The following is a 16485-nucleotide window of genomic DNA, read 5'->3' on the forward strand; positions in this document are numbered from 1 at the left end:
TGGAATGATTGACCCTTATTAGATAAATGGGCACAAAGCTAATGCTCAAATATATCAGTAGTGTTACTTTATGTTCCCTTGTATTTCTGGGAAACAAAAAATTTACAACTGGGTTTTCTCTCTGGATGTCACACACACTAGTATGTTACCTCATATTATAACCCAATGAACATTGTTTTGGGTCTCTGACGAAATAGTAGAGCTGAACACTTTTCCTTGCCTAAGTAAGTATAGAAGCAATGGCTCAAACACTATTTTTGGTTTGGTGAAAGTTATACCATACCCTTTCCAATATTTTAACACAAATGAGTCTTGTTCTTTATAAAACTCCTTTGGCAACTTTTGCGCACAGTGTGGAAATGGACTTAACCATATTTGGTCTTGTGCCATCCACCAGGTATTTATTCCCTTAAACCAGATTGTAAACACTTCAAATTCTGGATAAGATGTTTATAGAAGTAGTGAGAACATTACACTGATTTCTTGGCAGATTAAAATGATTTCTGAAACGTCTTTGAAATTATTGAGTTCAAAGGTATAGTTTAAGGACTTCTGGTACTTCTATTTCCATAGTGATACCTGAATCGCTTCCATCTTACCTTTGCCCACCTTGCCTTGGGAGAGATACTCAACCTGGCTCAGCTGATTGCTAGCTGGTTTCCCAACCCTAGTCTACCTACTCATGCCATCACTTTTACTAAGAATTTGTTTTTCCCTTCTTTTGTAGTTTGTCATTGTTTTATGTATCTTATTATAAGTCAATGGCAATAACTAATTTACTGTCCTATAATAAATCTGAATAATTGTTTTATCCTGTAACCTCTCTGTGATATTACAATTTATAATATAAAATATATTTTTGGCCTTTGCTTCCTTTTCTGGCACAAAGGTCCTAAAATCCTTGGAATTTCCTAAATGGAAGAGTTATAAAGGTATCTTCTGTTATGTTTATTAAGTGGCTCTTGGACTCTACCTGGATGAGGGCTGGTTTCCAGGAGAACCAACCATGTGATTAGAAAGTTGGAACTTCAAGTTCCACCCCAATGATTTAATCAATCATGTCTCTGTAATGAAACCTCCAATAAAAAACCACAAAGGACTGGGTATAGAGAACTTCCCTGTGGGTGAACATGTGGAGACTGGGGACAATGGTTCACTTATAAAGGGGTTTACCTATAACTTGCCCTATGTATCCCTTCTATCTGGCTATTCCTGAGTTATATCTCTTTATGATTAACATGTGCTCTAGTAAGGTTTCTGTGAGTTCTGTGAGTCACTGTAGCGAATGGATTGAACCCAAGGAGAAAGTTGTTGGAACTTTGAATCTATAGCTGGTTGGTCAGAAGCACAAGTAACAACTGGAGCTTACAACTAGTATCTAAAGTTGGGGGTGGGGAGAGACAGTCTTATAGAACTGAGCCCTTGTGGGATCTAATGCTATCTCAGGGTAGATATTGTCGGAACTGAGTTGAATTGTTGGGTACCCAGCTGGTGTCTGAGCATTGATTGGTGGTGTGGAGAAACCTCCCCACCCATATGTTGTTATTGGCTCTCCAGCACCCATGCATGGTATAGACATTACATATGTATATTTGATATATGGTAATAATGTTTATTTATTTTATCCAAAATTACTTGTTTAGTAACCAATTCATTAAGCACTTTATACATTTGGAATACAGTTATTGTTCAATAAGTATTTATGTTTCAAATGCATCGTAACAGCAAACAATTCCTACAAATATCTATCAATTATTGATTTCTGTCGGTCTATCTATACTCTAAATATATAAAACATTGATAGCAAACAAAGAGAAGAAAAAGGGAGTAAACTTATTGTGTCTTGTTTTGAAACAGTTGTATGCACAGAGTTTTACTAGAGTATTTCAAAGATTAAGAAAATATTACCTCTGGATCCATGGGTGGATATTTTCGTCCTTTGCTCTTTCCAAGACATTTGGTCTTTCCTCCTTCCAGTAGTTGACACCAAAAGCCCTTTTGGGGATCAAACCTACAAAAGATCAAACATATAAATGATTATAAGAATATAATGATTATAAATTGTATACAGAATTTTTAGTGAGAGAGCCTTACCAATTAGATACAGAAAATGCACTTTGGGATATCCATTGTTTTAACTTAATTTAATTTAGTTCTACAAATATTCATTGAATTTATTTAAAAGTTTAATTGAGATTTAATAAGCTATATGTTATTATATATTTTTGAATATTTTTACTGAGAAAAATACCTGTAAATCTTTAATCCAATCTTAGATTAAAATTATTAACTTGTTTCATATTTTACCTATTCATCCATAAAAGATCAAGGACCAATCATCAAAACCAATATACCCATACACACAGGACTTTTAAGATAATTATTTACTTATTAATATGATTTCCCTGCCAAAAAAAATGTTAACAGATTTCTTTGAAATCATTCAAAGAATGGTATATATTAAAGTGACTGAATGTAATGTAAGTACACTTTTGTGAATATAAACATGAATTAAAACTTCTAATTTGGAAAGATGCAATAGTTTTTAAAGTTCAAAATGTTTACACTTTTTTTAAGGAGAAAATTAAAATTGTAAAAATATAATCTGTTATACTTTTTTCAGACAACACGAGGCACAGGCAGTATAAGTGGTGAGTGGAAGATTAGACAACTCTTCATTTCTTTTGTTGAAGGCAAATCATCCTATGGGATAATTCAGGTCCCTATACTCTTAAAGAAAATTCTAATGTTTTGCTCCTGTGGCTGCACAAAGGTACAAGAGAAAGTATGTGTGGCCTAATTGTTTAAACTCAGATATATAAGAACTTTTGTTTAGGACTAACAAGATAGGAAAAATGGAAGAATAAACCAATAAGAAGAGAAAATTTAAATTTATTGCTGTGGGACTTGCTGCATGCATAAAACATTGAAAAGGTTTGCATTTTTGTTGCTCAGCAGATGTTTTAGAAGGATGAAGCATAATTGACTGGGATGTAAAGTTAATTAGTTGCAGAATATTTTGTTGCCCTGGGCCCATTCCTATAATACCGTTGCACCTGCAATTTGCCTCTGCACATATGTGAACTCATTTAGGGGGAGGGGGAAATTTTCTTCACAGTTCCCTGCCCAACCCATTATTAGAGACATGATCCTTGCAGTCCAGGTTGTCCTAGTACATGTTATCAATTAAAATTAAATACATCACTGGTTAAATAGATAAAAGAAAGACAGAATCATTTCCAACCTGAACTTTTCAATCTGCTCCTTGCCTATCACAGTCCTTTCTCTAGTTTTCATTAATTTCCCAAGAGGAAAAACAATTCGGCATGCTCTGCAAAATGAGATGGGGAAGTCGGCATAACTGTGCCCCTAAACAGCATTTTCTGCCTCAGGATGAGAATATTTAACTGTGTTAAGGTAAAATACAGTTCTGGCATCAAAGCCAAGATATTTATAACCCACACTGAGAGCATCTCCTTTGCTTTCAGGTGTGCAGAAGTCTCAGGATGGGCTACAATCTCTCCCTGTTCTCCATAGCAGCTGTTGTGAGGGAGAACTTAATACAGCTTGAGGAAGAAGAGCCATATTAAAAGTCATTCTTTTAGATAGAGTTGTCATAACCTTGACTCCACATTATTTTGCTGTCTTGGCTTCATTTATTGCACTGATGTTATATACTCTAACAAAGGGCATTTACTTTTTCTAAGTTATGTGAATTCATTGTTTCATGGTTTTATTTTAGTAGGCATGAAATTGTAAAATGAAGATGCAAAGCCTTTCTCAAATAGCTGTTAGACAACTTTGAGGACATGAATTGGTTACCACATGACTTCTTTTATTACATTGAACATCACTATAGTTATTAATTTTTGTGATGTGAGACATATTAAAAACCATATATTCTGTACTTGTTTGCAATCTCTTCTTGAAAAGTATGATTTTACAGTTTTATTGAACCATAAGCAACTATTTGTAGTAAACAAGATAGAACCATTCCCTAACCTACTGCAGGGAGGCAGGGGAAGACATGTTAACATCAATAACTATTAACGTAAAACGTATTCTAGGAAGCTTTGTCTACTTAATCAACAGGGGCATGCCTTGTATTGTTGTTATTTCCATGTGTAGGTAAAAACTTCATTAGGGTTGTTTGAGTGGATAAGGAACAACCCAATCTTATTACTGCTTTTCCTGTCCTTCCATTACCCTCTCTAATTGTCTAATTGCTGATTCTAATCTGCTGTGAACTGGGAAATTATATAATCAGGCTTGTTAGAATTTTGTCTAAAATTTAATAGGCTTTGTTTAAGGTCTTGTGAGGGAGTCAAGTACCTGCCCTTTTAAAATCTGTTTTGGCTCCTTGGAGGTTTTGTTTGTTTGTTATTTTGCTTCTTTACCTTTTACCTCATCTTTAGTTACCCAGGCACATGGTTTTATTTTTCTAAGATGACTGTAACAATATCTTCCCTCCCATATTCTTCTCTGCAGAATGCTCTTGTCCCTCCCCATCAAGAGGGGAAGGCCCATTGCCCTCTCTTTGGATTTGCACTAGCTTTAATGACTTGATTATAATCAATAAAATGAGGTATAAATGATGCTGTGCAACTTGCAAGACTACGTCAGAGAAGGCCATTATCAGATTACATTTCCTTAACATAACACTCCCTCTCAGAACACAGCCACTATACTGTGGTAAAGCCACATGAAGAGGTCTCATCCCACTGTGCTTAGCCTTTGAGTCCTCCCAGTCCAAGAGCCAGAGATATGAGTGAAGAAGCGAAGAAGCCTCTAGAAGATTCTGGTCCCCAGACATTTGATTCACACCCAGATACTCACTTTCTTCCCTGTGTCCCCAGGTATTATGAGCAGAGGCAAGTTGTTCTGGCTGTGTCTTGTCTGAATTCCCAGCCCCCAGAATCTATGACCATAATAAAATGGGTGTGGCAACATGTTGGTGGGTTTGAGGATGGTCTGCCATGCAATAATAGATAACTAGAATATTATATGTGATTACATTTGATTAGACATAGTTTAATAAATACAAAGTAAAACATGAATTTATTCTTTTCCGAATTCTGCCCTCAATATTGGTCACTTTCTCAGAGTTACTGGTGGCCATCAGCATTTCATTTCTAACCTGTGAATTACTTGAGGAAGAGGCTATATATTTTTTTCACCTTTGTAACTTGAATTTCTAGGACAATTTTTGCATAAAGTAGGCATCTAAAAATTTACTTAACTGAACTTATATTGGGAAAAAGCCCACAAAGAAGCGAGTTTGTGATATATAAAATGCCTACAGGATAACACTTTGTAAAATAAAGTATTTGTGGTATTCAAAAGGAAGACACTACATGAATAATGAGGATACTCCTTTGACTGCTTTGAGTAGCATAATGATGTATAAGTTCATAGCTAGTATTAATGATGCTATATACACACCTACCAGTGATAATTTATGATGGCAAATAATGGAAATGAAATCAAGCATGAGAATAGACTCACGTTAGTGCTTCAGAATAATTATAATGAGGTGTAACTCCCAGAAACTTCTGGACTTCATCCATCACTGTAGCTGGGTCAGATCTCAGCTGCTGTCCATCAATAATTAGCAACTATAAAGTCAAAAATAGTCACTTTGTGAAGAACAAAACTAAATTAAATAGACTGAGCTGCCTCACTTGACCTAGTATAACATTAATCAATTAGGTCAGTGTGACTAGGAAGAAAATATGCTTTACTTAGAATACATGTTAATGTTTACTATTCTTGTGTCCTTCCAAATAAATGATTGAAGTTTGCCATTGGCATTGTTTATAAGTCTTAACTAACTTGATTGTAAATCAGAAATAAACACAGATACTCTCTTGATTTAGTAGTTCACTAGGAACTCAATTTTCCATCTGTCATGTAATCAGATAATTATCCAGCCTACAGAATCCCATGAGCTAACCTTGGAGCCAAAGACTTAGAAATGGCACAGAGATGAAAATTACTCTCTATTCTCCTTATAAACTATGACAAAGAACTCAGGTTTTAGTCATGACCTGATCTAGACTAATGAATATAAACAATATGGATGTTTCCTCAAGTCTTTACCTCCTGTTTTATCCCACATTCCTGGAGCTGCTACAGCATTTTCCATTTTGACAGTCTAATGAGTGACCTCCTTCTTCCTTTCTAAGAGTCCTAGAGGACAGATGTCAGACTATCTGCATCTGGTGTTCCATAAAGTTACTGTCTAACTGGCTGTTCTATGAGTGGTTGAATTAATGTCTATGAATCATATGATGTCTCCTGTGTGAGGACTCAGCACTTTGAGACCAGCTACTACCCAAAAGATGATCCCAAGAATATGTTTCACAGCCACTTGAAATTTAACACTATTATTGACATTAAACATGTAAAAATCCACATATCTTCTTTAGGTATGATTGTCTCATTATGAATTGTTATCTGTGGCAATGCTATTTTTATTCTCTATTTGTCAAATGCAATACAACCAAGGTATAATAAATGGAAGAAATTAATTTTGAGACCTTACCTGAGAAGTAGCAAAGTAAGTTAGCCATCTCTCTATGTGGACTGCATACCATCCAGGTACTAGGCATCTCCTTTGCAAAGCTTTTAGGTTAGATGGGGCCCAATGTCCGGTTGTAATAACTTCGTAGAAATTAAACCTCAGGGCAGCTGGATCTTCATGTGATCGTTGGTGCTTTAACAAGAAAGTCAATTGTAAAATTAGTTTTCTTTATGCATGCGGGGGTGTGTATGCATGTTTGTGTTTGATGTATGTACATGTGTGTGTCTTTTATTTCTTTTTTCTTGCCTTTTATTTCTAAAAAGTAATGAAATGATAATTAATTGTAATTAATTACAATTTTTCATGTGTATCGTGAAATTGATAAATTAATTGTAAAATAAAAAATAAGGTGAAAAGCACATATATTAAATCTAGGCATTGACATATTGCTTATTTAAAGTACAAGCCTTCCATGTATATCAAGTCATGTGTACATAAACCTATGGTTGTCCTCATGTCTAAAGTGTTTACATACAATCAAGAGACAGAGTACAGGATTTTCTTCATGGGTCTGATTAAAAATTAAAAGTGAATAGATATCAGGCACTAGACAAGTCAAGCCCAGTGAAAAGAGATTTAGATGGGCAAGAGCAGACTTATACACTATTCTGCCCATTGTTTCATTACAGCTACTCCTACAAGTTCTGGTACTTTCCCAATACCCCTGTGTGGCAGATGCTATGAGTACAGAGAAAATGGATGTGTATTCCTAATTCTTGTCTAGGTGTCATAAAGATGTTGATGTTGCCTAAAGTCCTTTCCTTTTGCTCTCCCAAGAATTTCCACTTATCCTTGCTGATTTCCAAGTACTGATCCATTACTACTTTTAGGTACAAGGTCCTCTGAGTCTTTCATATCAAACCATCATTAGTCAAGCTCAAGAGCCCAACACAATGAGAGATGAATTTAGCAGTCAATACAATTTCATGAGCACTCATTAAGCTCCTTACAAGGACAAAGAACTGAGGTAGATTCTGGAGATACAAAAGATACAAGCAAAACAAAATCTCTGTCTTCAAAGATGTATGGAGGACAATAGATTAACAGACTGTACTAAAGACATATATTTAACTAGAGTCATATACATTGCTCTGGTAGCCAGAGCAATAAGTGATTAGTTCTGAATGAAAGATGAAGGGATCCTTTCTAATGGTTGAAATTTTTGAGCTAAAATATAATAACAGAGATTTTTACAAGTAGAAAAATCTCAACATAGAAACTATTAGAACTTGATCTAAAACGTGAAAGTGAATGAGTTGTGGGAATGGATTAGTTGATTTTGCAAGATATCTAAAAGTTTAACATAGAGAAAATAAACTACAGGATGGAGGATGGGAGTATATTAGGACTTGATACAATTGTGTAACAGCAGGTTATCTATGCGGGTTAGAAATAAAAACTATTAAAAAAATAAAGATAAGTAAGAAGTAGTTAAACAGTAACCAGTGAGTGATAGATTGGTGGAACTAATGAAACTTTTGAAGATCTCTCACTATTGTATATTTATTGAAATTCTTATATGTATATGCATTATGCTGAATACATAGAGACTACATAATAAATTGAATTAAAATGTGTAGAAACTATATAACTTGAATAAAGAAATATAAAAATACTATGTGCATATTAATATGTTAATACTAAAATTTCTATTTTAGGCAGTGATAATATGGAACTGTACTTAATCTGCCCTACATTGATTTATAAAAGTTTAACACCAACTTTTCTTTATATTCCTGCAACTAAGAAGTTTAGCATAAAAATATGACCAGAAGTCACAAAGGGACATATTTTATAGAAAAATAGGACTATTGCTCTTCTGTGAGGCCCATTATAAAAATGTGGGGTAGAAATTACAGAGGCAGGTGACATTTGTAGGAGTCTCTGAATTACACCTGCTGAGTTTTGGATTTAGGGTATTTACTGAATAGACAGGACTAGTTAAGTAATAGGCTGCATTATTTTGAAATGTGGAGCAGTTTGGGGACCCTACTCTTAGCAATATGGCAATAAAAATATCAGAAAAAATAATTCCTTTCTAGTATGTATGTTCAAAGAATTTACTTGAAGGAGCAGACACAGATTCTCTTTTATTTAAATAGTTTAATCTATGTGAAAAAAAGATCCATATAAATTTGCTGTATGTTTTCTGCCAGGAGAATGTGCAGCATTTTGCCCCAAGTACTTGCATTCAAAATTTTTAATTAAGGCTTAATATTTCAATACTTTGGTCATATTTTTTTAAAAGTGAGTTTATCTTAGTTTGAAATATGAATTTTCATAAAGTGAGAAAGGCATATTTTTATATCTTGAGGAATACAGTGACTCATGGATTCTAATAATAATATTTGGATCTGGCTCCCAATCCAGGTGTTCTTGGATCCCCAACCACTTGCAATCCCAATGTATAGGATTACATTTTTCAGTCCATTATTATTTGTTCTTGGCCATATATGTTTATTAAAAAAAAAACTAAAAAAAAGAATAAAAAATAAAGAATGTATACAAAATAAATTAATAAAAAACTGATAAAAAATAAAAATTACTTGTATGTCCTTTAAAAATTTCCTTTTAGTCTTGATTTTTTGGGGAACTAATTAATCAATTTGTTATGTGTGTTAACATAATAAGACCTACAAGATTTATTGTTGAGTTTATAAAGCAAGTTACATAAAGGTATACACAATATTTTGTATTAAAACACTGTAAATAAAATTGTACTATATATTTTCTGCGAATTAATATATTTGGTATCTGTGTATAAATCTACAGTAAAACACTTGGAAGCATCAACTCCAAGTTGATGAATAATGAAAAGGTAAAAATTAAGAGTGGCAGTCAGAGGGGATTTTAGTCTTTGTGTAGTGTTTTATTCCTTTAATAATTCATATATTCAAGAATTCCTATTAGTGTTATTATTAATAACAAGGAATAAGCTATCATCAAGATTTATATTTTCCTCTATCCTCATCAAAAAGGAGGAAAAGAGAGAATGACCACTTTCTTCATAAAATTTTGTCCAATTACTTTGGGCATTAATTTTTATATGTATTAAACATACACATACAGAAATGTACTCATATCATGGATTTTAGTACATGTACATTATTGCCACCATAAATTCAAGATCACCTTTAATTGGGCCTTCACTGCCGTAGGCAATTTTACATTTCTGTGGTCAACTTTATGTCACCCCTGTACAAAGATTTCACACTGCCTTTTTTCTCTCCTCCAACTGCTGTCTCCCAAATCATCCTCCACTTTTTCATCAGATTTAACTCATTCTCAACTTTCCAAAGGAAGGAGAGACCATCGGAATCACTCCAGTTTCTCTATCTCAGACCTTCAAATTTGCCAGCATGTACATTTATCCTCTCTTCTATCTCTTAAGTTTCAGTTGGAAGATTCTTAACCAGAGATCTACTGATATAATTCAGAGAGTCTGTGAACTTGCTTCTGCCAAAAAAAAAAAGTCTTTAAATGAATTTTTGTGTTTATTATACCTGAGATTTTACCACCAATAAAAATCAGCTATTTTTATATCACATTACAGGTACTTCAGATATATCAAAATGCTGTTCATGCTCATCCCTACTTCAACATTATAGCAGTTTTATTCCTGCCATTAGATCTTGCCATTTAATTGTTAGGTAAATAAAAATTTGTTACTAATCTAAAGATTAGTTTGATAATTATATTTCAAGAAAGTTGTTTCTCTGTAATTCTAAGTTTTATGCTTTCAAAACATGTTTCTGAAATGGGACCCAGAAACTCCAGCAACTTGCCAGAAGGGTCCCTGCACAAGAAAAGAGGAGTCTGGAAATGGAGTCCTTCCCTCCCGTCTAAGCTATTTCCTGTAGGTAGTCATCTCCCTCTGGCCCCTCAGGATCCTCACAGGACTGATTCCCAGTTTCTCTCCTGGGCCTTAACCATCTCTCCTTTTTCGGAAACATCTCATGCCCCGAATCACTACCCATAGAGCAGTTTCCTTGAATGCACTCTAATGTCTCTGTAATATGCGTGTGTCTTGTTTCTCCCCTTTGAAATTGCATTTTTATTTCTTCTACTCAGTTTTTCCTCCACCAAATCTATCTGGCTTTGCTCTTTTCATTTGTCGCTATAGGCTTCACTTCACTCCATGTCTTTCAACTCAGTGAAAATAATTCAGACCTTATTTTGCCTAATTGTCTAATTTCTTAGGAACCATTTGACACTGTTGTCATCTCCTCCATTTGGTTGTACTTTGTCCCCTTGTATTCAGTGCTATTACATTCTTAGATTTTTTTCTTCTATTCTTCTGGCTGTGTTCTCTTATCTCCCTGGTTGCCTCATCCTTCTCTATACTTTGCTTCTCTGAACTCTCTCCTCAGGCAGTTTTACCATTTTTATGTGGCTTTTTGCCTCTGATTCGCGAATTTCAGTGTCCAGCTTGGACCTCTCTCTGGAGTGCCTGCTGACTTTACTGCTGTTTTCGGTATGATGGTGATTCCATACCTCATGATCACCATTTGTGCCTCATCTTTAGCACCCCTCCCTCCCAACCAGTCTTGTTTCCTTCTTCAGTGGTTCTATTTTTATGGGAATATATGCTCATCATCCAGTTGTCCACATCAGAAATTTGGTTCATTCTTGACACTGTTTCCTCACCAGGTTCTGTTGATTTTAATCCCTCCATGTGCTTTGATACCTTATACTTCACTCAGTCTATATTTACTGTCTCTGCCAATGCTGCCTCTATTTCTTAGCAGCCTCTCCTGGATTTCCCTGAATAGTCGTCTGCTCCACTCCACTCCATTCTTCAAATAGCTTATAGTATAAAGTTTTCTAAAAGGAAATATGGTCGTTACACACTGGCTCAACTTGTCAAAGGCTTTCGGTTGGCTTGAAGAATGATAGCCGCCCAGTTTCCCCACCTGAGTTCTGGCCTCTGTGTATGCCTAAGACTCATCTCCCAGAGGTCCCCACCTCAGGTTTTGCTCTCTAGCCACATGGAAGTTTTCTTAGGTCTTTAAATATGCTACTGTTCCTTCCACCCACGGGACCGCATATACTTTTCTCTCTCCCCCACTCTCCTACCTCCCTCAGTTTATACTGACTCATTCTTCACTTTTAAGTCTAAAGTTTATTTCTCTAGAGAATGCTTTCTTAGTACCTTACAAATTGCCTCACAGAGCATTTGAAATTTTTAATTATATATCTTTGTGATTATTTGATTAATATCTATCCACACATTAAAATGGATGCAATGCTTTAATTAATATTCTACTGATTAAAACTACCATTAAATGTTGTTGCAGAATATTGCACTTTAACATGACACAATTTTATATTGTTGGGTATTAACTTTTCCTTTTATTGTTATTACTGTTTGAATAGTACTGTGATACATAAAGGGATAAATATTTGCCTACTCCTTTGAAGTTCCTTTATGATTGATTCCAGAAGAGGATCCATAACACACAAGGACCTTTACAAAACTATTTTGATAATTATTGCCAAATTAGTTTTCAGAAAATATCTCCTTCTATACCTTTCTATTGGAATGTTCGAATATCTTTACCATCACACTCGAGCCAGCAGGGAGAATAAACATTATGATTTTTGTTGAGATGATGTTCATAAAGAGTATCATTCTGATTTATATTTTGTTGCTCCCCTAGTTGGATTGATCATTTTTCATATAAACTGTTGAGCAGTTATATTTATGTGTGTGTTTGTATATGTGAAATGTCTATTTATGCGTTCTGTTTATTTGCTCATTTTTCTGAGTTATTATATTTTTATTTTTACCAATTTACAGAATTTTTTAAAACAAATTCAGAGTAATAAACCATTTACCATGTATTAATAAAGATGCTCTGCTTAGATATGTACTTTTATTTTGTTAATTGTGATAGACTAATATTTAACATGTTTATACTATTTAGTCAATCTATTAATCTTTTATGTATGTTTTCTATTTATGCTTGAAAATCTTTGCCCAGCTTCCCATGAATCAAATATTCAGCTTTATTTCTTATAATTTCTATTCTTTCTCTCTCTCTCTCTCTCTTTTGGTTTAGCTCTTTAACATTTGACTTGAATACATCTGGACATCTAGACTTTATTTTGATATTCACCATTGCTTACATTTAAGCTATGGACAAATGTTTTTAATAGTATTTTTTACTGCTTCATACCTGATACCAAGAGTATGCCCTGTCTGAGGGGTCGATGAGGATGGTGATGATCTTGGCTTTGGGGACCAGAGATGCAGCTCGCTTGGGAGCTTCTTCTGAATGGAAGTAATTAGCACTCTTTTCAAAGAGAAAGTCACTTGTAATGTTGGGTGGAGTAGGAAAAAAGTCCATATACCTGAAGGCAGAGAAAAATAATCTGAGATCTAAGTTTTTCTCTAACATGCTACGGATATGAAATAATTGAACATTTTAACATTCATTTATATTGATTTCTGATTATTAGTGTTATAATAGTTGAAATCATGGCTATTCTATACACTTTGACCATGAAAATGACCTGAAGCACAATTCTTCTAATCAATTATTTAGGGCATGGGAAAGAGTGAGATGAAATAGGTGGATTGTTAAGAACAGAGGGAAAATCCTTTAGATTTGGGTTGATGTTCTCTGCTATCAAAAGCCAAATCCAGAAAAATTCAGTTTACCCTTGGCAAAAAGCAAATGGCACAGTATTGCCTAGTAAATATTTAAAAATAGTAAATTCATGTTTGCAAACTTGAACGCAAAATTTTTAATTAGAGATGAAAGTGCCAAGAGAGAAAGATGTGTAAGTCAGAATAGCTCTAAGATCCTAAACAGAGTAGGGCATAGCTGCTCCTCTCCTTTTTAACTTCGGCATAATTTGTAGTATGTGCAGCAATGTGAACACATTATAGTCTATCTAGAGTAATTAAGAAGATGTTTCCTGCCAGTTGATCCTGTGGTGCCTCGGTAGGTTCACTCCTCCATATGCTGTCAGAACATTCCTCTGTGTGTAGATTATGGAATCAATATGTTCAGAGGTTAACTCAGTGCAAGGCTTTAATTATGTGTGTAATCCTCCTTACAGCTCATCACTTCTCTAACCCTCAAATGTTCTAGAAATAAATAATGAGAGCAATTAAGAATTCATATAAGACACTTATTTTCCTCTTTGACATTTGTTATTATGTTTCCCAAATGTGAAGTGGTGAAAGTCTCATCTATATTCCTGCTTAACAATTTGTGTTCCATTTGAGCTCACAGATAAGAGAAAATTGCTGTTCTGCTTTTAGTAACTTGCATTCACTTCCAAAATTCATTTGGTCTTTTAAAAGTAAGGTAGAATAGTAATATCCTAGGTGCAGAGTGGGTGTATCTTATACATGATGGGAAGCCAGATCTGCTCACTGGGATTGACCTTCCCTTACTCTAACCCCAGCTGAGTTTAAACAGAACAGGCCTCTTTTGAGAACAGGTTCATATGTGGTGTTGACGTAAAGTTACACACCACAGAGGCATGCATTTAGGAGAATTTTCCTTAGAGGAGATTTGCCTTATATAACTGGAAATTGGACTCAGAGTGATATTTTCTTAGAAAATTGGAATATAGCTAGAAAAAAAGCTCCAGAGTAAAGATCAGTTCTAATATCAGATTTATCCTATTTTAGTTCAGGGAAAATATTGTGATTTTTAAATTTTTCATAATTTATTAAATGCAAAGTAATATTCCTTTTATGCATGTGTGTGGCTAGCATTAATATGGTTTTGGAAATGCTATGTTATTATCTACATGACAAATATCAGCTTATATTATAATAGAACATTTTATAGTCTATGTGGTTAATGAAGACACATGTCACAGAGCATAAAGTAAAACAACTTATTTGTTTACTCAAGCATAATTTGTGAAGACAAATTATGTAGTTAAAAAAATTCTAAGCACAGTAAAATAATATGCCTAAGTATAATTTTAAATATCCTTATGAATAATTCTGACAAAATATTCCATAATCTTCTTTATTCAATCATATTAATTTACCAGGAAAATATTATCATTATTGCACTGTCCAAATCAAATTATAGGCAACACTGATTAAACATATCGTTGTTATAAATTAATTTCTAATTCACTATTGTAGAATTGAGCATAACAAATTTATGCTGTAATTATGTAGATGCCATGCATACATCTATAATTGCTCTGCTGTGATTGAGCATGTGTTAATAATGGTCTTTATATTTTGTTATTTTCCTTACCAATCAATTCCCTTGTGGTAGTTGTTGCCATTAAAGAATTGAACTTCTTCAAATGTTTTGGGGCTGGGAAGATTGCTGATAATGGAAGGGTGCATAAGAAGGAATAAATAAAGTGCAGTAGTTCCTATAACAAAAAAAAGGAGGCAAAGGGTTAATATATGGCATGGCAACAAAAGAAGAGACAAATACTATTTTTGCAAAATTTTTGCTCAAAAAGTAATATTCAGAAGACCAATTTTCTTCTGGTATTAAAATAGTTTCCTTAAGGGGCACCTGGATGGCTCAGGTCATGATCTTGGGTTCCTAGGATTGAACTTGTGTTGGGCTCCTTACTCAGCGGGGAGTCTGTTTCTCACTCTCCCTCTGCTCCTCCTCCCCTTTCCCTGTTTATGCTCTCATTCTCTCTTTCTCTCTATCAAACAAATAAAAGCTTTAAAAAAATGATTTCCTTAAAATCAGTTAGGCACTTTTTATGTGCAAGAATCTACGTATTCTTTTATTAGTCTTCATGATTCTATTTACCTAAACATCTGATTTAATATTAGTACGTAGGCCAAGTTAAGCAGACTGAAGATACAGCTATTTTTGTCTTCAGTGTATTTTTTTAACATTTTTTTCTGTTTGATAATCAATAACTGTTATTCTATTTATAGGATTATATGAAGTTCCTGCTTTAAATTATTTTATTTGAAGTAAAAAGAAGTTTATTTGAAGAAAAAATATGAAATAAGATACCACGGGAATTTTATGACATACAAATAAATGCAAAAAACACATAGGCAGTTATACATAGATATGACAAAATTGGGCATCTGAAGCAGATGATACTGTGCTTTAAGCTGGGAGAGAACATCAGAAATTGGTGGCTCAATTTCCCTCTTTTAAGTCTGGTGAGTGGATAAAGCATCAAGGGCATCCAGCACAATACCTGAACCTGGTGGATCTCAATTAATGTTATTTCAAATCAATTAAATTAAATCAAACTACTCAACACATGCTGACTGGTGTTACTCTAAGTCCCTGGTGATAACTCTTGATAAGAAAAACTCATTTGCTGGCCTTGATCAACTTAAAAGTGTACGTGTGGACTTAGGTCAAGTAAGCAGGTAATGGCAACATAGTGAGAGTTTCCATATTGAGAGAAGACCAGATTGCTTTTCTAATGCATGAGAAAATGGGTGACTTAGACCTGTGAAGTCAGTGAAAGCTTCCAAGAAGAAGTGTTTTCTCAATCTGTCCCTTAAGTAAAAGTATAAGTGTTCCCAGTAAGGTTGAAAGAGGAGGGCAAGAATCTGGAAAAATGGGCTCTTGAATGTCCTACTCTGGCAAAATGGGGGCAATCTGATCTGATAACTGAGGCAGTAGTCTGAACTGACTGGTTGATAGAACCCACATGTCACCGAGGGCGCAGATGCAATCTCTGACCCTTGTTTCCATTTGACTTGGGCCAGAGACTGGGGACCACAGTAGAAAGAATCATGAAGTGATTGGGTTTTCATAGTTCTCATAAATCAGTTTCCTTCTGGAAGAGATTATCTCTTTTGTAACATGTTGGACCCAAGAGGAGTTGTTGTATTTCCCAGCCATAGCAGAGTTGGAAATGAGCTACACAGGTGTGCTGGCAGAACCATAACAATGGCAGCTGGGGATCTGAAAGCTGAGCAG

At 34.5% G+C, this 16485-nt stretch overlaps 1 protein-coding gene across 1 annotated transcript in view; it reads right to left on the bottom strand.

The window, feature by feature from the left end:
• The window catches only part of LOC140623592 (bifunctional heparan sulfate N-deacetylase/N-sulfotransferase 4-like), a 285724-nt gene that overhangs the window by 4060 nt on the left and 265179 nt on the right, over window positions 1–16485 (bottom strand). Inside the window, 5 exon segments of the mRNA XM_072810036.1 lie at window positions 1909–2011; window positions 5506–5615; window positions 6545–6715; window positions 12763–12937; window positions 14821–14944. Of these exon segments, the coding sequence (XP_072666137.1) occupies window positions 1909–2011; window positions 5506–5615; window positions 6545–6715; window positions 12763–12937; window positions 14821–14944 (683 nt within the window).

Source organism: Canis lupus, chromosome 33 (genome assembly GCF_048164855.1).
Source record: "Canis lupus baileyi chromosome 33, mCanLup2.hap1, whole genome shotgun sequence".
Lineage (NCBI taxonomy): Eukaryota > Metazoa > Chordata > Mammalia > Carnivora > Canidae > Canis > Canis lupus.